Consider the following 19,835-nt stretch of genomic DNA (forward strand, 5'->3'; position numbering starts at 1 on the left):
ATGAGCTGCTCTTGGTTTGAAACATGATCTAGTAGATTACATATTTAAAGAGCAAGCCATCCTAAAGCTAATGAGCTGAAAGCAATGAGTCAGAGTTTTATCTAGACATGTATGGATATAATGAGCTGTAAAATGAAACTGTACATCTGAGAGATTCCCCAGCTGAATTCAAGCAGGAGAGAGGGAAGGTCGGTAGGGTGACCAGCTTAATGAATAATGAAGGTGGCCTGGCTTTCTTTGTGAGGCATAAGAAAGAAGGGTAGGATTGCACTTGGGGTGAACTGCAGAGAGCAAAACAGCATGTTTCCAAAGTATCTGCTGGGTCGAGGAAGCAACAAGCCAGAAAGGCCTCCAAAATAAACAGGGCAATGCTAAATACACTTGAGATGGAACCTAATCTGCTTATGAAAGGATGATGTCATGTACTTGCTGGTAAGAGGAACTGTCAGAATTTAATGACCTGGGGGTGGTTTACATTCAGTATTGATTGCAATGATGCTGGCATCTAACAGTGCCCAAGTTCTGCATAGGATGCACAATGGTATAGCAGAAATAGCTCTGGGAGCAGTCAGAGCAAGGCACAGCCCAAGAACTATTTAGGGTCTTAGTTTGCCTTGCATGAATCAGTGCCATTTGTGTGCTTTGGGGAAGTGAGAAAGCTGATACACATTAAGTTAGTCTCTGCATGGCTCTTCTCTTTGCTGCTGGATCCTGTCCTTGTATGGTCCATTTTGCTAAAAGATTTGTGAATATTTGGGGATTTGTTTCTCTTCAAAGCTGGCAGATCAAACCACAGCAAATTCAGGTCACCAAAATGTCCAAGCTCTGTATCAAACTCTTAGAAGGTTCTCCTAACACCTGTTATACACAGATAAAGGCTCTGTAAGAGCTTTTTAAGAGCCTTTTTAACTGGTACCTGAATGCCTGATATTTCTACATATTCAGTCACAAAATTGGAGCACTCATTCAGTGATCAGACACATGGAAAACAGTGGAATTGGTCAATTATACTGAAAGATGACATAAATAGATGACATGGGGTTAGGACACCTGAGGAACCAACTCCTCCTCAAGACACCTATGAAAGTGATTTTACCTTTATAGAGGCATTGTAGCAATTTTCACTCCTAGTCACTGGAGTAAGAGGATGCTTCCAACCAGGACCCTCTACTTTCAGGCATCCTATGTGTAACCCAATATGTCACCCATCTGGCATTCAGCATTTGGCATGCATCTGTGCTCCCACTGTTCTCAGCTCACTTTCTGAGCTGGCACTTCTTCCAGCTGAGTAACAATATCTATAATGTACTTCCATGCAGAATGCTCATGTAATATGAATTGACTGGGAGAAGGGAGATGAAAAGAGTGGGGCTGCAGAGATTAGAAATGCAGAGATGAAAATAAATACATTCCTTTCTCTTTAGTTTGTCCCCAAAGAGAAAAATGAGCCAAATGGCTTGAAAGCCAAAAAAAGAGATTCATTCCTCCTGCATCCTCATTGCATTTTAAGCATTTTTCCTGAGTCTTCAGTAATTTCCTTCCTCTGCTCTCATCCCAAACATCTTAGGCAAATAAGGTTTTGCTATTATTGCTACTTGTATTACAGGAGGAGTAAGTCACAGCTCATGACCTTCACATAATGCCAATGTCAGTAAAACACTGAGGATCGATGTTAGATTCTGTCTTTTTGGGACTGAGTCTACCAAGTCTAGAAATAGAAACAGATAAGCAAAGCATAATTCTTTATTTCAGAGCTTCTTCTGGGCACTTCTGAGGAGCAAGAGTTACCTATTTTTCCCCTCTCCTTGACATAATGCTACTGTATTTATTCATTTATCTTCTTCAGTAAACAGTTATTTTATTCTATGTATATGACTTGGGGTCAGAAAAGATTTTCCCCTGCTGAAGGCATGTCAAGGCATTTTAATTCCTTCCTAATTCAAGGGCCAAGAATGATGGCAATGTCATTGGCCTCTCCAGCTTCTGTCTCAGTGGCATACAGCAGTTTTCTTGGAATTTACCTTCAGTCTGCTAAAGCTCTTCATCTGTGGCATGACACTAAAATGCTTTGTGGAGTTTGGAGTGTGACCAGCACATACCAGATGTTCAGCTATGCCTCTGTATGAAAATACAACAGCACAGCTACATGGATTTCCTAGGCTGAGCTCAACCTAAGGAGCACAATCCTCTGTTAGGAAGAATTTAGTATTTATGGAGGTGAAATAAATGCAATGAGACAAAGGAGCAAGAAGAAGAAATACCACCTCTGCTATGAGGACAGGATACAAGAGTTGAGGCTCTTCAGACTGGAGAAGAGAAGGCTTCCAGGAGACCTTAGAGTGGCCTTTCAGTATCTGAAGGGGGTCTACAGGAAGAGGGGAGGGACTATTGACAAGGTCTTGTAATGACAGGATGAGGAGGAATGGGTTTAAACTGGAAGAGGAGAGGTTCAAACCAGATGTCAGGAAAGGGTTCTTTGCCATGAGGGTAGTGAGACACTGGCACAGGTCACCCAGGGAGGTTGTGGAGCACAGAATCACCCAATGTGATCTTCGGTCACATTGGGTGATTCTGTGCTCCACAACCTCCCTGGAGGTGTTCCAGGGCAGGTTGGATGAGGCTTTGAGCAACCTGTTCTAGTGGGAGGTATCCCTGCCTATGGCAGGGGAGTTGAAAAGCTCATCCATGAGCTTTGAGGTCCCTTCCAACCTAAACCACTCTATGATTTATGGATGTGCATTGAGAGATGCAAAGCAAAGGCAGGAAGAAATATTTGCTCTTGATTAACAGTTGCAGAGGAAATGGCCTCACTGAACAGTCACATGCTAAATTCATGGTGCCACTTTTAATGTGCAGTCAAGAAAAAAAAACCATAAAAAAGCCATTTTTAACAAGAGTCAGAATTTAACTCATATTTTACCCTTAAATCTATATACATTTTTGTTTGGGGCAGGGGGTGGGAATTGCTCTATTTTTGAGAAGGCTTCTCCTATAAAGCATAGACGTGAGAGAGAATTGAATTTCAACTGACATTGTTGAATTATTTCATCATCTGCTCCTCAGGGTAACTAAATATTCACTGCTGCTCATGTGTCTAAACACAGGCAAAATTTTCATTTGGAAGATGCATGTCTCTGATCATTCCTTAAATTACATTTTCCTTCCTCTTCCCTAAGGAACAGAGTCAAGGAAACAGCTCCTCTTTAGTGAACATGAGAACAAAGGCAACTGTGGGCAACTCAGCTTTCAGCTGTGGCAAACAGAAGCTGATTCCAAATGGAGAACTGAGAACTCAGACTAAATTTTCCTACAGAAAGAGCTGCCTACTCTAACAGTTTTGTAAATCTAACCCTTGAAAAGGGATGGCATTTAAAAATATTCTGCCATAGCACGATTTTAACAGGAACAGTGACTTAGAGAGAGATGCACTGATTCATGCTAGCTAAGAACCTGTTACAGCAAGTCTGTGCACCACTAAAAAGGAAAACCTGCAGTGCAGATATTGGGCATTTTAGTAAACAGTTGTTCAGAAGAGAAACAGGAAAAGATACAAACCAAGCTCTCCTTTCTTCCTGTGTATAAGGATTTTCTTGATGAACCTTCAGAATAATTACAGCCTATTGCTCTTCAAAAATTGCTCTCAGGAACATCTAACATAGAAAGAATCTGTAAAACTCACAGGTAAAGCTTCTAGGAGCCCCCAGATCTTCTCATTAATGAATACAGAGAAAATGCAAGTGAAAACCCAATGTACCATTATGGTTTAGGTGACTATATGGAGGTATTGAATTGTAAGGAAATGAACTTCAGGAGTAGAAAATTACACATAAAGAAACTGAGATTAATGACAGAATTCAGGCCAAAAAGAGTTCACACTGCAACACAAACACTTGTGCCAGTCAGTCCCAGTATATGTATTGAGGGAGGTTGTAGCCAGGTGGGGTTGGTCTCTTCTCCCAGGCAACCAGCAACAGAACAAGGGGACACAGGCTCAAGTTGTGCCGGGGGAAGTATAGGATGGAAGTTAGGAGGAAGTTGTTGCCAGAGAGAGTGATTGGCATTGGAATGGGCTGCCCAGGGAGGTGGTGGAGTTGCTGTCCCTGGAGGTGTTCAAGAAAAGCCTGGCTGAGGTACTTAGTGCCATGGTCTAGTTGACTGGCTAGGGCTGGGGGATAGGTTGGACTGGATGAGCTTGGAGGTCTCTTCCAACCTGTTTGATTCTATGATTCTATGAATGAGCTGCCAAACAAAGCCAGAGGTGTGCTGCACAGCCAGCTAGATGCTGTTTGAGCCCAGATGGGGATCACAAGGAACACAATGAGGAGACAGATGTAGAGCTATTAAACAAAGCTTCTTTACCATGCCAAGAAGCTTATTATTATCTTTTTTTCCTGCTGCCCCTTAATAATTTGTTGAGTATAAGTGGATGTTTTCAGCTGGCTATTTAAAGATTTGTATCAGGCTCAAGATTCCAAATAACAAATTTGAAACGTAGATGTTGCTGAGGAGAAAGTTTGGCCTGGAACTCATTGTTGCTTCCTGCTTCCGCAGCCCAAGGTCTGTTTCTCACTAACTTATGGCACTGTACCAATTTCTGAAGAACACATGTTAAGGTTAAAGGCTTCTGTCAGATCAGTTCCACATCAGATACCATGATGTCATATGTTAAGACATCTCCAGGCTTTATCTTAGCATTACATAGTTTTGCATAAAGTTTCTATCATTGCTGCTGGCTTCATCCCTTTGTGTAGTTCTATAGAAAGGAAAATGGGGGGAAAGGATGATTTTCTACAATAAAGGAATGAATATTAAACACATATATATATATTTATATAAATATAGATCAATTTTTAATATATATAGGTGCTTTTTAATATATATTTATAAATTGTGTGTGTAAATATATATATTTTAGATATATAGATACAATTATATCTATTTATATATAATAGATATATAAATGAACATTTAAAAATCACATAAATGACCATTAATATATATATATATTTATATATATGTATGAATGGTGGACAAAAATCTTAGTCCCACATGGGGTAGATATTAATTGAATCCAATTCAAATTCAGTTGAAGCAGTGGAGTTTTTTTGGCATCCTGGCCTGCATCAGGAATGGTGTGGCCAGCAGGAGCAGGGAGGTCATTCTGCCCCTGTACTCTGCACTGGTTAGACCACACCTTGAATGCTGTGTTCAGTTCTGGGCCCCCCAGTTTTGGAGGGACATTGAGATGCTTGAGCGTGTCCAGAGAAGGGCGACGAGGCTGGTAAGAGACCTTGAGCACAGCCCTACGAGGAGAGGCTGAGGGAGCTGGGATTGGTTAGCCTGGAGAAGAGGAGGCTCAGGGGAGAACTTATTGCTGTCTGCAACTACCTGAGGGGTGGTTGTGGCCAGGAGGAGGTTGCTCTCTTCTCTCAGGTGGCCAGCACCAGAACGAGAGGACACAGCCTCAGGCTGTGCCAGGGGAGATTTAGGCTGGAGGTGAGGAGAAAGTTCTTCACTGAGAGAGTCATTGGACACTGGAATGGGCTGCCCGGGGAGGTGGTGGAGTCGCCGTCCCTGGAGCTGTTCAAGGCAGGATTGGACGTGGCACTTGGTGCCATGGTCTGGCCTTGAGCTGTGTGGTAAAGGGTTGGACTTGATGATCTGTGAGGTCTCTTCCAACCTTGGTGATACTGTGTGTGTGATACTGTGTGAAAATGAATCATCACACATTTACTTAGACCTTCTAAGGTGCTTTATTTGAAGCAATTCCTAAGGGGATGCTGGGATCAAAGTCAGCAATATTCACAGAACCACAGAATTAACCAGGTTGGGAAAAGACCTCTGAGAGTTCCTGGAAAAACAGTAGGAACAACAATCCCCTTGCCATGGATGTGTTGCCATATTACATCTTGTGTCCAAGAAAATCCCAGCTCTGTTTGAAATTCTTCCTGCTGCTTTGGCATTTCTGAAAGTGGATTCCCTTCTGCTTTGCCAGTAGTGAGTGCATGGTGCCACTTTCTGACAATTAAAGCACTAATGAGGATCTCTCTTTTCCTTGGCCACCTGTTTCAGCAAACTGTTTGGAGTCCTAATTTCTAATTTCTCTAGAGGGTGGCAAATTCAATCAGATTTGGTTGAAACTGATGTGAAAATTAGCTAAAGGAGAGAGTGGGGATATACAGAATCATGGAACTGTTCTGGCTGAAAAAGACCTCTAAGATCATTGAGCCCAATTGTTGACCTAACATCACCATGCCCACTAAACCATGAAGTGCCACGTCAATGCACTTTTTGAAGCCTCCAGGGATGGTGACTCCACCACCTCTCTGGACAGGCTATATCCAACCTAAATCTCTCCTGGTGAAATCTGAGGCCATTTCCTCTTGTACTGTCATCTGATGCTAGGGAAATCAGCCCCTGCCCTATTACAACACCTTTTCAGGTAGCTGTAAAGAGGTCTCCTCCCAGCCTGCTTTTCTTGAGGCTGAACAATCCCACTCTCCTCATCCACTCCTGACAAGACCTGTTCTCCAGGTCCTTCACCACCTTACTTTTCCTTCTCTGGAACTGCTCCAGCATGTCAATGTCCTTCTTGTAGTGAGGACCTGAATCTCAATGCAGTATTCCAAGTGCAGCCTCCCTATTCCTATAGCAGACCTAGACCTGTGGCTGCCTAAGCTGTATCTCCTTAGGAAATGATGCTAAGTGTTGATGCCCATGTTTGGCCTGGGTCTAATCAGGCTAGGTGGAAGTAGACTCTAATTCAGTCAAGCAGTTAGTGTATTCCCTACATAAAGAACATATGTTTGAATACATCTAGATTATCTGTAGAGCATATGTGGAATAAATCAATTGGAACAACACTGAAGTGACTTCCTTTCCTTTTTTTTCCCCCCACTTTTGCAGAGTATTTGGTGCTGCTATACTGCTGACATCCTCCCTCAACATGTTAATACCGTCTGCAGCCAGGGTGCACTATGGGTGTGTCATCTTTGTTAGGATCTTGCAGGGCCTCGTAGAGGTATGGAAAACTTCTCAAATAAGCAGTAAATGTCAGAGATATTTGTTAGCCTTTATTTAGCAGCTGTCACTTTGGGGGCAAACAAAAATTGCTTTCAGTTTGTTACTGGTTTTCAGTGTGTTACTGATTTTCAGTGCAATGGATTTCAGTGTGAGAACTGAGTTGGACTGGATGACTTTTGGAGGTCATTTCCAACCCAGACCATTCTGTCTAATTACAGCTCTTTGGTTTTTCTCCATCTATAAAATCACCTAGCAAAGAAACAAATAAGAGATGTATTTAATACTGAAGTCTCACTGAAATTCTGTCCTGCATGGAGCTTACACTGATGCTATATTCAACAATTATTTGCTGGACAGCAAATCACAGATTTGATCTATACTAAAGAATAAAGCTTCTGTCATAGGGCCAGGCCATGCTGTTGTTGAAATGAATGAGACCATGATTTAAAAGGGAAAAAAAACTGAGCCTGCCTTCCAAATTTCTTTGTTTGCTTGTTTCTTTACTGAAAGAATCATAAATGCATCATTCCTGGAAGCACTGCAAGGCAGGGGTTTAAGCCTGTGATTGCTGGTCTCTTCTTACTCAGGGCTATACATTTCTGTTGGATGAGCTGACTTTTGACTTGTGCACTTTATTGTGTAAAAAGATACTGAAAAAGGACAGAGAATGTGCCTGTAAGTTAGGTATTGTCAGCCAAGTTCTTGAAGTGTGTGTGTGCAAACCTGGATTCATCCTGAAAAGTGATCTGAATGTGCAGAGGTGTGCTGGAGTGCACAGAGGAAGGGAGCAGAAGCAAGAGGGCAATTAAAAAAGAGATAGTTGCTTTAGACCCTCTCATGTCTCTGGCATTCTTCAAAGGAACTGTGAGTGCAAAACATCTCCAACAAGTCTGTCTGAAGCAGGTTTACAATCAGTTTTGTTGAAAATTACCAAGCATTTTGTGTTCCCTTTCCTAAAATTTCAAGGCTGCAGGATGTAATTGCTTCTATTTTATAAGCTTTGCTGTTAAATTAAGGGCTGGTTTTGGAGAGAGACCTAAAAAGCAACTGGTTTAAGATCAAACCAACTAGCATAATGCAATTATTTGCTTTATGTGCTCAAGAATGTTTATTAAAGACAAAGACAATGAAAACCTTCTCTCTTAACATTATATTTTAAAGCTCTTGCTGATCTTGTTTTCTAGTTTTGGAGCACTGGAACAGTAATCTGTACCTCCTAAATTAAACTTGAAATGTTAGATCAAACAAAGTGAGGGTTGGAGAAACCAGTTCAGGATTAGAAAGGCTCCAGAGGGTTTGTGTTTTCATCCTTCCTTTGTCTCTGCTACCTGTGCATTAAGATCTTTTCTTTTTAATGATTCTCCTTTTCTGGAAGGGGGAGGGGGAACTAAAAGAAATGATTGTGTTTTGTATCAGTTTTATAAGGTCTCTTTAATGATTTGGTGTGGTGTACAAAATCCTTTGCAGCTTTAATAGAAATGGGAGGTTTTTGGATGGCTGTGCTCAGACTTTGCTATCCCAGTGCAAAGTAGTCTCCACTTCTTGTTTGTAGCAATTAAAAAAAGAATGAAATCATGCAAAGACAATGAACTGAGTGATTGATCCTCATTAGCTAACTTGTGGCACACCATTCCCCAGGGGGTCACCTACCCTGCCTGCCATGGCATTTGGAGCAAGTGGGCCCCCCCATTAGAAAGAAGTAGGTTAGCAACCACTTCCTTTTGTGGTAAGTACCTTTCTAATTTTGTCTTTCATGTGTAACATAAAAGTATTTTGAGGCTGAATTCTTCACTCTTTTCATCCCCACTTGTCTTGTTTTGTAGGTTCCTATGCAGGAGCTGTTATTGCAATGCCTTTAGCTGGAATTCTAGTGCAATATACTGGGTGGTCTTCTGTGTTCTATGTGTATGGTATGCACTTTTGCTCATCTCACTCCAATATTGTATGATCCTACTCTGCCCTTTCTAAACATTTAAAAGCTACTGTTAAGAAAAAAAAAAGAAAGAAGTAGAATTGTAAGAGAGAAGTGGGAGTGTAGAGGGTAAAGCTAAAAATACAGTCTAGAGAGAAGGACAATGAAGGAATGGCACTAAAAGGAGAGCTTTGGAAAGCAGAATCATTAGAGAATCATTAGGTGCTCAAGAAAAGCCTGGATGAGGCACTTAGTGCCATGGTCTAGTTGACTGGATAGGGCTGGGGGATAGGTTGGACTGGATGATCTTGGAGGTATCTTCCAACCTGCTTGATTCTATGATTCTATGAGAAGCCAGTTCATGGGGAAACTTTCACCAATTCTTGTACAAGTTGTGCAAACTGCCATGCAGATCTAGAGTCTTATTCCTCCACTTACACTGCTGCAGGTTTAGAGTACCTGCCCTGACTGGGATGTCCTGATTCTTAGCTGAAGGCCTCCACAACTTCATTCCCACCAGTTCTGTTACCTTAAATTACACTGATGAAAAAGTATGTCCCAAAAGAGTTCACTCTGCAGTGTAAAATGGATGTAAATTAAAGGGAAACCTTAGAGAAATTTAATGAAACTACGCAGAAAGTGCATTGCTGTGTTGAAAACAATGCTACCATCTTGGATTCTGCAGGTAAAACACTGCATCACAGGCTCACAGGATGTCAGGGGGTGGAAGGGACCCAAAGAGATCATCCAGTCCAACCTCCCTGCCAGAGCAGAACCATACAATCTAGCTCAGATCACACAGGAATGCATCCAGACAGGCCTGGAAAGGCTCCAGAGAAGGAGACTCCACAACCTCTCTGGGGAGCCTGTGCCAGAGCTCTGGGACCTGTGCTGTAGCTTACATCTATTGCTCCTTGTCCTATCCCAGGGAGCAAGTGAGCAGACCTTGTCTGCCTCCTCGACCCCTAGCCCTCAGATATACATAAACATTTATTAAATCCCCTCTCAGTCTTCTCCAGTCTAAGCAGCCCCAGGTCCCTCAGCCTCTTCTCATCAGGCACTGCTCCAGTCCCCTCATCATCCTTGCAGCCCTTTGCTGAACCCTCTCCAGCAGATCCCCATCACTCTTAAACCGGGGACCTCAAAACTGAATGCAGTATTAAAGATTAGGTCTCAACAGTGCAGGGTAGAGGGGGAGGAGAATCTCCCTTGATCTGCTGGACATACTCTAAATACACCCCAGAATCCCATTGGCCTTGTTGGCCACAAGGGCACATTACTGTCCCATAGATGTTATCCATCAGCACTCCCAGGTCCCTCTCCACAGTGCTGCTCTCCAGCAGATCACCTCTCAGCCTGTCCTGGTGCAGTTATTCCTCCCCAGGTGCAGGACTCTGCACTTGTCCTTGTTGAACTTCATGTAGTGCAGTAATCAAACAACAGTGGCTCAGAGCAAAATGGGGCTTCATTCAGTCTGGTGAAATGCAGTGGAAACTGTTGCACTGCTCTGTGTTGTACAAACTGATGACAAAATACCAGTGAACATTCACTTACTGTGAAATCACCCTCTAGATGAAACTAAGAAGATCTCACTGGTATGGCTCTGCATGTGATTTGCACAAACATGGTTTGCAGGATGCAGTTCTCTGTTAGAATGACTCAGTAGCAGAGCAGTAACAACAATTGCCACTTAGATCTCTTACAGTTATTCACAGATCTTTTTCCTTGTTTGCTGCTTTACTCTGCACTTCTTTTTAAAGTCTTTCTTTTCATCCCAAAGGGAGCTTTGGCATAGTCTGGTACATGTTTTGGCTTTTGGTTTCATATGAGAGTCCTGCAAAGCATCCTACAATCACTGATGAAGAAAGGAGATACATAGAAGAAAGCATTGGAGAGAGTGCCAACCTCCTAGGTGCAATGGAAGTAAGATTATTGCTCACACACTTATTTCACATGAGATAGTAGCAAACCACTAGAAAAACAAAGAACCAACAACAAAACAAACAAACATGAAACAAAAACTCCAACAAAACCCTAAACAAAAAAAAAAAACAAGCCACAAAGCAATAATCAAACACTCTTCTTCTTGAAGACAGAAATGCATCTTTCAAACAACTGAATGCTTTGGGGGTTGGGAGATTTGATCTGCTTATAGAATTCTGGATAAAGAGAAAACAGGTTCCAGTTCTAGCAGTTCACTCATGGAACTTATGTCTCTCTGCTTCAGAGTATAGAAAACAGCTCCAGCTATATTTGAAATTGCAGCTCTACTGACACTTGTGCAATGCTGAGCTGAAGCATTTCTTTTCCTTCCTTCCTGGAAGATTTTCCTCTTCTAGAGAAGTCAGCTGGAGGAAAAGCACTGCTTAGTGTCTCCTGAGGTCCTTGGAATTTCAGAAAAAAACAAATCTTCACTATTCTGTGTTTCATCTGCAAGAAAGACTTCAAGGAGCCACAGAACATGCTAGGAGAGCCATAGGAACATTCCCCTTTGTTGTGGCAATTGGTGGGAACACACTGGCAAGCCTCTCATTATCTGATTTGTTTGTGTACTGATTTAGTTCTCAAGAGCTCCTGAAAAAACAGCTATAAACTCAGAGAATTTTCCAGCCACTTAACACTCCTACAGTGCTAAAGAATGATCTTATTTCTCTAATCACTGAAAAGCCTGAAATAAACTCTTTCCCACTGAAGAAAAAACAGACAAATGATGGCTTAAGTCTGGTATCATCTGCTCAGATTTTTACACCACCCATTCCCAGCAGATCCTCACTACCACTCTTTGTTACATTTACTAAGTGGTCAGTCCATTGCTTCTAGATTGAGCTCTTGAACAAACCCTTTTTCTCTGAGCAAACCCCATTTGATCCAGATTAAATAGGCAACTGGAAATACTTGAGAGTCATTTCTCTGATAGTTGGCCATTCTAGGTGTTCTGGAGGCAATCTCTGGGTTGATACTCATCAACAATCCACAGTACTCATGGTTTCTTAATCTGGCACAAAATGAGATACTTCAAAGGCTCTCCATACAGTTGTGTTTTGGGCTGGATAATTTCTACTTCTTACTGTGGCTTTTTAGTTAAACATTTGCTGGAAGTGATCAGTTTGTGTCAATAGTTCCATTGCTTCTAAAATACTGAGGCTGAAATTCTTGCCATAGCACCAATTAGCTTTTCTTATTGGCTTCTCCTTAGTTAAGTCACACACTAAGTCCTTAGTTCTCACTTCACAGGTATAGAAGGCATTGCATATGTTCATCTATGGGCTGGTTTTCTCTGAAGAAAAGGCAGCATTCAAACTGACAAGAGACTAAATTCAGCCTGAAACCTTGCTGAAGCAATTTTCAAACACTCCTCTGTGTCTGGATGCTGTATTTGGATGGACACAGATGGGCAGAATCCTGGGCTCACAGAGAGACACTGGGACTCAGCAGGACTAGTTCTAGCCATCTGTCTTTCACCCTGCAATTCATTTAAAAAACACAATAAACCAAACAAAAAAATATCTATTGACCAAGAAGTTCCAGCTGAGGCTTGATAAAAAGGATTCTTCAGAATGTTGGAAGTCAGATTGAAATTCTAAAGGACAAGCTTAAAGTATTATCTGTATAAAATTGTCTACTCAGAGTGTAAAAAACTAACTGTTGCCTTAAAGCAACACTGGCTGTTAAAGACAGGTTTTGGACCTAGTTGACATGATTTAGCTAATGGCACATGTACATGCAGCTAAGTATCACTGAGTTTCTCCACTTGTGCATGCTGTAGTTTTCACTTGTGTCTGAGCTTAAATCCTGAGCATCAAGAGGTGGGGGCACATACTCTGTGACAGCTGAAGTCACTGAAATCAGATACATAAAGGTGTGCACAAATGAGCTTGTTGGAATGTAGGTAAAAGTACCAGCTAGGAAAAGGGAAGATTGAGTGGTGATGATGGAAATGGTGACTGGAGCCTCTTTCTGCATTTCAGAAATACAAAACTCCATGGAGAAAATTTTTTACATCCATGCCAGTCTATGCAATAATTGTTGCAAACTTCTGTAGAAGCTGGACTTTTTACTTGCTGCTTATTAGTCAGCCTGCTTACTTTGAGGAAGTGTTTGGATTTGAAATAAGCAAGGTATGTAAGAACAACAAAGCTTTTCTCTCAGCTGAGTAAGTATCAGAGGTCCCCCTACGGTATTTATGAGGAGGAAAGAAAAGTGTTCTGTGTCTTTATCAGGAGGTTACAAGTCTGAAATCTTATCCCTGCCAGTTTTGGTTCCCTTGACCAGCACATATCAGTGAAGTAACAACAGTGGCAAAGGCTTGCATAGGGGATGGTGAAGGCAGGGTGAGATTTGAGGATGGTCTGATTGGTGTTGTATTGCAAAAAGACCAGTTCAGTGCTTGAAACCAGACCATGAAGGGAATAGAGTGGTCTCAAGAGACCCATTACGTTTCTGTCCCTGACACCTGTGCTAGTTTGAGGCTAACTGGAATATTTTAATCAGGAAAATTAGATTACAGGCAGTGAAAAGGAAACAATGGCGATGGCTGCTTCACTCATAGGCTTGCTGAGATGTATAAAAACAAGAACAAAAATGTAGATAAGAGACAGTGTGTGTGTGTCTCTGTCAGAGCCTGTGCTTTCTCCCTGGGCTGCTTCTGTGTAACTAATCCTTCTGCTTCTAACTCCCCTTGCCAATCTTTCAAACTTGCCTTGCACATAAGGCAAACTCTGGGATAAGGTAGAGGGGTGTAAAGAAGGTGGAAGGGTGGTTGGGAGCCCCTCTTGGGGACTCTGGTTTCTGGGAGGGCTGTTGTGTTTCTGTATCACTTTCACCTTGCTCATTTCTGTCTATAGCTGTATATATTTGTGATCTATTGTGAATCTCTGCTTGTATATTGTGCTGAAAGCTTCATTCCTTAACTTCCAGGTGGCTGAGTCTAGCCTGGGTGATTTTATGAGAGTGGGGAGGCAGGTGACTCTTAAACCACCACAACACCCCAGGGGATGCAGGATCCCATCAAAACTGTAAAGAAAGCACTGAGAAGCGATGCCAACTCTCCAAGTGCATTTTAGAAAGCAGGACCACCTAGTTTCAAGAAGGACATTGAAACTCATTGTCTGGCTTTCCTTCAGAACATACAGTGACAAATTAAGATCAGGTTTATTCACTTAATAAACCAAATGAAATGTTTAGTTTTAGCACATAGCCTGAAATTGATTCGTTTCTGAGTGCTTCAGAAAATGAGGACTTCACATATTTTCTTATGGTTTCTCTTCTGCTAACTCTACTGATCATTTTAGGTGGGTATCTTGTCTGCTGTGCCACACTTAGTGATGACAATTATTGTTCCTATTGGGGGCCAAATTGCAGACTTTTTAAGAAGCAAGCAGATTCTTTCCACCACTACTGTGAGGAAGATAATGAACTGTGGAGGTAAGTCTTCCTATTTGATTTAAAATCACTCTGCACTGAGGGCCCAAACAAGTACCTGTGGTTGCACATCTGACTGCTGAGAGGTTAAAGTCACACGAGCCAAATGCTGGTTGTGATAACAGCTGCAAAATTCATAAGCAGGTTAAGTGTATATTCCCTTTAGGGTTAGCTGGAATGACCTAACCAGATCACATTTCTTTTCATCTTGCAACTGCCAGGAAGAAATTTAGCATGCAGAGAATACAGTGAGAATTATTGGAGAGAGCAAGAATGGGTGGGGGTTAGGGATGAAAGAAGCCCCTGATTATATTCCACTCAGAGGTGATGTTTTGTCTCTGTCTTCCTATGAAATATTACCATGCCCTAAGGCCTGCAATATTTGAGAGGTAATGAAATCTGATTCCTGGTTTTCTTTATGATTTCCCCAGGTTTTGGTATGGAAGCAACTCTTCTTCTCGTGGTGGGATACTCTCACAGCAAAGGAGTGGCTATTTCATTCTTAGTGCTTGCAGTAGGCTTTAGTGGATTTGCCATATCTGGTAAGATTATATTACAGCCATTAGGACCTCATTTGATCTTAAGAGATAGGACACCTATCGTACAGTGGCACCTACATTTCTATACCTACATTTAAGTAAAAGCTTTTTGCTGTTTTTTTCCCCAATCTATATTACTTAATGCTTTGTTAATATTATATATGTACTTCTTTATTACTTTGGGAACTAAATACTAGCAATTCTTTTTCTGATTTAAAATTCAGATGTCCCCTTCTCCTGCTGCTCTATCATCCCTTTCCCTTTATCTTTCCCAAACATGTCACCAGATCTTCTCTTTTTTCCCACTGTGACCTTAGTATCCTCTCCCATGTTGGCTCCTTATGTTTAAAACAGGGTCTTTCTTTGTGGCAAACATCTAAACTCTCCTTAATCAAATCTGTCACTAAACCAACAAATGCTGCAAGGTATTGTGCCTATTTTGTAGAGCTTGATAAGTGTATTACACTTTCTCTACAAGTTTTCATAGAATCATAGTATGGTTTGGGTTGGAGAGGACCTTCAAAGGTCAACAGGGACATCCTCCACTAGAGCAGCTTGCTCAGAGTCTTGTCCAGTCTGACCTTGAATATCTCCAGGGATGGCGCCTCAGCCACCTCCCTGGGCAACCTGTCCCAGTGTTCCACCAGCCTCATGGTTCAGAACTTGTTGCTAACCTCCAACCTAAATCTGTTCTTCTCTAATTTCAAATCATTGCTCTCATGCTACCACTGCAGGCCTTTGCAGGCAGCCCCTCTGCAACATGCTTGTAGCCCCCTTCAGCCACTGGCAGGCTGCTTTTAGGTCTCCCTGAAGCCCTCTCTTTTCAAGGCTGAGTAACCCCAGCTCCCTCAGCCTGTCCCCATAGCAGAGGTGTTCCAGACCCTTGATAATTGTTGTGGCACTCCTCCAGACCCATTCTGTCAGGTCCATGTCCTTAGTATGTTGAGGGCTCCAGATCTGGATGCAGTACTCCAGGTGAGGTCTCTCAAGAGCAAAGTGGCAGAGTCAGCTCTCTGAGTCTGCTGGCCATGCTTCCTTTGATATACTTTCATCCATACTACTCTGCCTTTTCCCATTCATTGCAACCAGCAACAGAACAAGGGGACATAGTCTCACGTTGTGCTGGGGGAAGCATAGGCTGGATGGTAGGAGGAAGTTCTTCACAGAGAGAGTGATTGGCATTGGAATGGGCTGCCCAGGGAGGTGGTGGAGTCACTGTCCCTGGAGGTGCTCAAGAAAAGCCTGGCTGAGGCACTTAGTGCCATGGTCTGGTTGATTGGCTAGGGCTGGGTGCTAGGTTGGACTGGATGATCTTAGAGGTCTCTTCCAACCTGGTTGATTCTATGATGATTCTATGATTATCTTTCTGGTTTGAAAGATTTGTTTTCTGATATGAGTTAAGCTCTTATTTTGGGAACAATGAGTTCTGTCACTCCAGAGAATCGTGAGTTGTTTCCTAACATTTAAATCCTTAATCCTGCAAAAATTTCACATGGAATGAAGCTGCTGAAAAGACAAGAAAAATATTTCTAATAATAATGAACATATAATTCACAGATACTACCTTTTAACTTTGTTTTACCACTCAAGAACAGAGAGGAGATCCCTTCTGCTACAAAGTGAGACCAAAAGAAAAATGTGAGCAGTAGAGAAGTGGTACAAGATGGAAGAAGAATGACATGTTATTTACAGCATGAAATGGTCATGAAGGGCACTATGAACTTTCTCCCTGCCTAAATAGCATCTGGGTTCTCTACTCCACATAGTCACTATTGGGATTTATTTTTTTTTAATGCAATCTTGGGAAGAAAATACATTTGGTATGCTTTTAGAATAGACTTTTAAAGGAAAATGAAACCTCAGAGGCTCTCTAGGAATATTTAACTCTTATAAGCCTTTCAGAGAAAAAGAAATGCCAACAAAGAGCCCAAATATGTCACAGTGAAATTGTCAAGTGATAGCATTACTTTTCAGAACTGAAGTAATGTCCTGCTGACCTTTGTATTGCAGGATTCAATGTCAACCACTTAGACATTGCCCCAAGGTATGCCAGCATCTTAATGGGGATTTCTAATGGAGTCGGGACCTTGTCTGGAATGGTTTGCCCTATAATTGTTGGAGCAATGACAAAGAACAAGGTAAATGGCAATCTGTTCACAAGCATTGCAGGTTAATAGCATTGGTTTCCATAGAAAGACCTTTCCATAGTACATCTTGCCAGGGTATTCATATTAGACTCTGGGACCTCCAGAAAGTTGCAGATTTGAAGCGTGCTTCACAATATGCTGGCCAGGTCGATGCTTTTGCAGGCTGATGGCTTTTACAGAGTAAGATGGATAGAAATAATTGGAAACCAGACATGGAAATATTTTAGCTGTGTTGACTGCCACAGCCTCAATTCCTAATTTAAATGTTTCAGCTCAGAAGAGTTAGACAAGTCTATGCCCCAGTCTGACCTATTCCTCTTTACAGACACGTGAAGAGTGGCAGTACGTCTTCCTCATTGCTGCTTTAGTTCATTACGGAGGTGTCATCTTCTATGGCATATTTGCTTCAGGAGAGAAACAACCCTGGGCAGACCCAGAACAGACAAGTGAAGAGAAATGTGGCTTTATTCATGAAGATGAACTTGCTGAAGAGACAGGGGACATTACTCAGAATTACGTAAATTATGGTACCACCAAGTCTTACGGTGCTACAACCCAGGTCAATGGTGGCTGGCCTAATGGCTGGGAGAAAAAAGAGGAATTTGTACAAGAGGAAGTACAAGACTCATACAACTACAAGGATTATTCATAACAGCCCTAAATATTGGGTATATTTTGTAGTGTTTGTGATTAAACTCATTGTGATTGTTTGCACACAGAAATAAAACGTGGTATGAACATATAAACACATATCAAACAGGAAGGTCTTACTGTAAAAAACAGCCTACATCCAAGTGCAATCTGTATGAGTTGTGACATGTCATCACTTTCATTAGCTTATATTTGTTCTATAAACATTAGAGTTTTAAGGGTTTACTGGTCAAAACTATAGAGACAATTAGATACTTGCAGTATACAAGAGCTAAAACTCATAACTAAGGACTAAAGCACAACTAAGCAACCAAGTTGGCACATCTAACGCTCTTTTTAGAAAGCCAAAATGACTTGATCGTTCCAAATGCACTTATATATTTGTTACACTGTATAGAAAGAGATTGTGTTGATACAGATGTTTACTCAGTGCAGTGTAGGAGTTGTGTGTTTAGTCTAGGACAAGAGCTTTCTTCTAGGAGGAAGGTCAAGTCCTAGGCATTTACAGAGGATTGATCCCAGTTCCTTTCGCGGTAACCTATCTAGCCTAAGGAACAAATAGGGCATATTGGATGTTTATTGTGGTTACATGCTGCAGGCTGCTCTGTGATGAATAAAGGAATTATTTAGGAGTTTTATACTGAATGTTTGGGCACAAATTCTTATTTCTATTCTTTATGGAATCTTATGAAATGATAGGCATTGCAACATTCTTCCCTGTGTTAATCAACTACGTAAAACTCAGTATGTGATGCTAAGACTGACTTTTCGTGCTGCAGACTGTCAAATCCCTTTATCAAAAACCAAGACTTATTATTCTGATTCTTTGCAGTATATTCCAACTTTGTACTGGTGTCTTTAGAGAAAGAGAAAAAAAAAAAAACAAACAAAACAGAATATAACCTAGAAAAAAATATATAGTCTTTTACAAAACTCCAAAGAGAAATTTACTATGAGTAAGTAACCCTATAAAGAAAAAAAAAATAAAAGAATTTATTTGTCTTGCAGAATATTTTCAAGCCAATAGAAGAAACAGAGAATAATTTAATCCTTGATCTTCCCTTAATAGCTTTCATATTTTTACACATTGTGCCACAGTTGTATACATAGATAGAGGTTTATTGAAGATACTGTAATTATAGAAAATGTTGCTATTTTGGAAATCCCTGAAATAATAATGAAAGAAAAAATAATGTTTGTCTTTCAATTCAATCTAATAATAATGGACACTGAATATGAGTAACATAGAAACTCACAATAAACCAAAGTGGTAACTAACTAGTGTTGGGTTGAAAGATGCCAACAAGCATCAGGCTTGTCTTTTTAGCCTAAGTCAAGGGTGACTGCAACATTAGTGTACCAAGCAATAAGTGCAATGCATTACAAAGTGCATAATCTCCTAGACTATAGAGTAACCTTCATTTAGCTTGTTGTATATACTGGGGGTTGTTGGGATGAAAGCAAACCGAACCAACTGAAATTAGCAACACCAGACCACTTCTTAATACTCTAACAACACAACGACAATGATCCATTCCTTAATTCAATCAAATGATTATTATTGTATGTAATAATCCATTCTGGATTCTTGGTCTGTTCATTGTATTGTGCTAGTGATTGGAAACCCTGCTACCGCAATATACAACTTGAGGATTGTTTCTTCTCCCCCCCCCCCCTCCCCCTTTTTTTGTTTGTTTGTTTGTTTGTTTTGGGTTTTGGGTTGGTTTTGTTTGTTTTTTTTTAATGCAAATCATACCTTAAGGGTAAAAAAAAAAAAAGAAGTATTTTGCTTTGTGCCTCAAAGTGATGTAAAATGTGACCATAGCTTTTGCTGTGTTTAATGAAAAAGATGTGGACTGTGTCACTTCTGTTGCTGCAAAAAGTGTTAATAAAATGCTCTATTTATCCTTTTATATATAAAAAAAAAAAGAGCATCACAGTTTCTTGCCATTTTTTCAGCTGCACTTTAATACAGGTGACCAACATTATAGTCACTGCAGACCAAATTCTGCTATTGACATGGAGACAAGCTGGGAGCTGTGCTGAATATTCCACATCCTACATTGTCTACTCTCTCCTCTGCTCATGCACAAGTGTGCTATGGACAAGGCAGCTACCTCTGCTCCTCCTTCCATAAAAATG

At 41.1% G+C, this 19,835-nt stretch overlaps 1 protein-coding gene across 1 annotated transcript in view; it reads left to right on the forward strand.

Moving 5' to 3' along the window:
• Positions 1 to 19,627, forward strand: part of SLC17A6 (solute carrier family 17 member 6) — a 34,455-nt gene extending 14,828 nt beyond the window's left edge. The window contains exons 4-12 of the mRNA XM_064163067.1: positions 6,907 to 7,021; positions 8,662 to 8,749; positions 8,847 to 8,933; positions 10,716 to 10,858; positions 12,904 to 13,053; positions 14,227 to 14,359; positions 14,788 to 14,898; positions 16,906 to 17,033; positions 17,368 to 19,627. Of these exons, the coding sequence (XP_064019137.1) occupies positions 6,907 to 7,021; positions 8,662 to 8,749; positions 8,847 to 8,933; positions 10,716 to 10,858; positions 12,904 to 13,053; positions 14,227 to 14,359; positions 14,788 to 14,898; positions 16,906 to 17,033; positions 17,368 to 17,694 (1,282 nt within the window). The 3' untranslated portion in view covers positions 17,695 to 19,627. The remainder of the gene's footprint in view (positions 1 to 6,906; positions 7,022 to 8,661; positions 8,750 to 8,846; positions 8,934 to 10,715; positions 10,859 to 12,903; positions 13,054 to 14,226; positions 14,360 to 14,787; positions 14,899 to 16,905; positions 17,034 to 17,367) is intronic.
• The last annotated feature ends 208 nt before the right edge of the window (positions 19,628 to 19,835 follow it).

Source organism: Pogoniulus pusillus, chromosome 24, assembly GCF_015220805.1.
Source record: "Pogoniulus pusillus isolate bPogPus1 chromosome 24, bPogPus1.pri, whole genome shotgun sequence".
NCBI lineage: Eukaryota > Metazoa > Chordata > Aves > Piciformes > Lybiidae > Pogoniulus > Pogoniulus pusillus.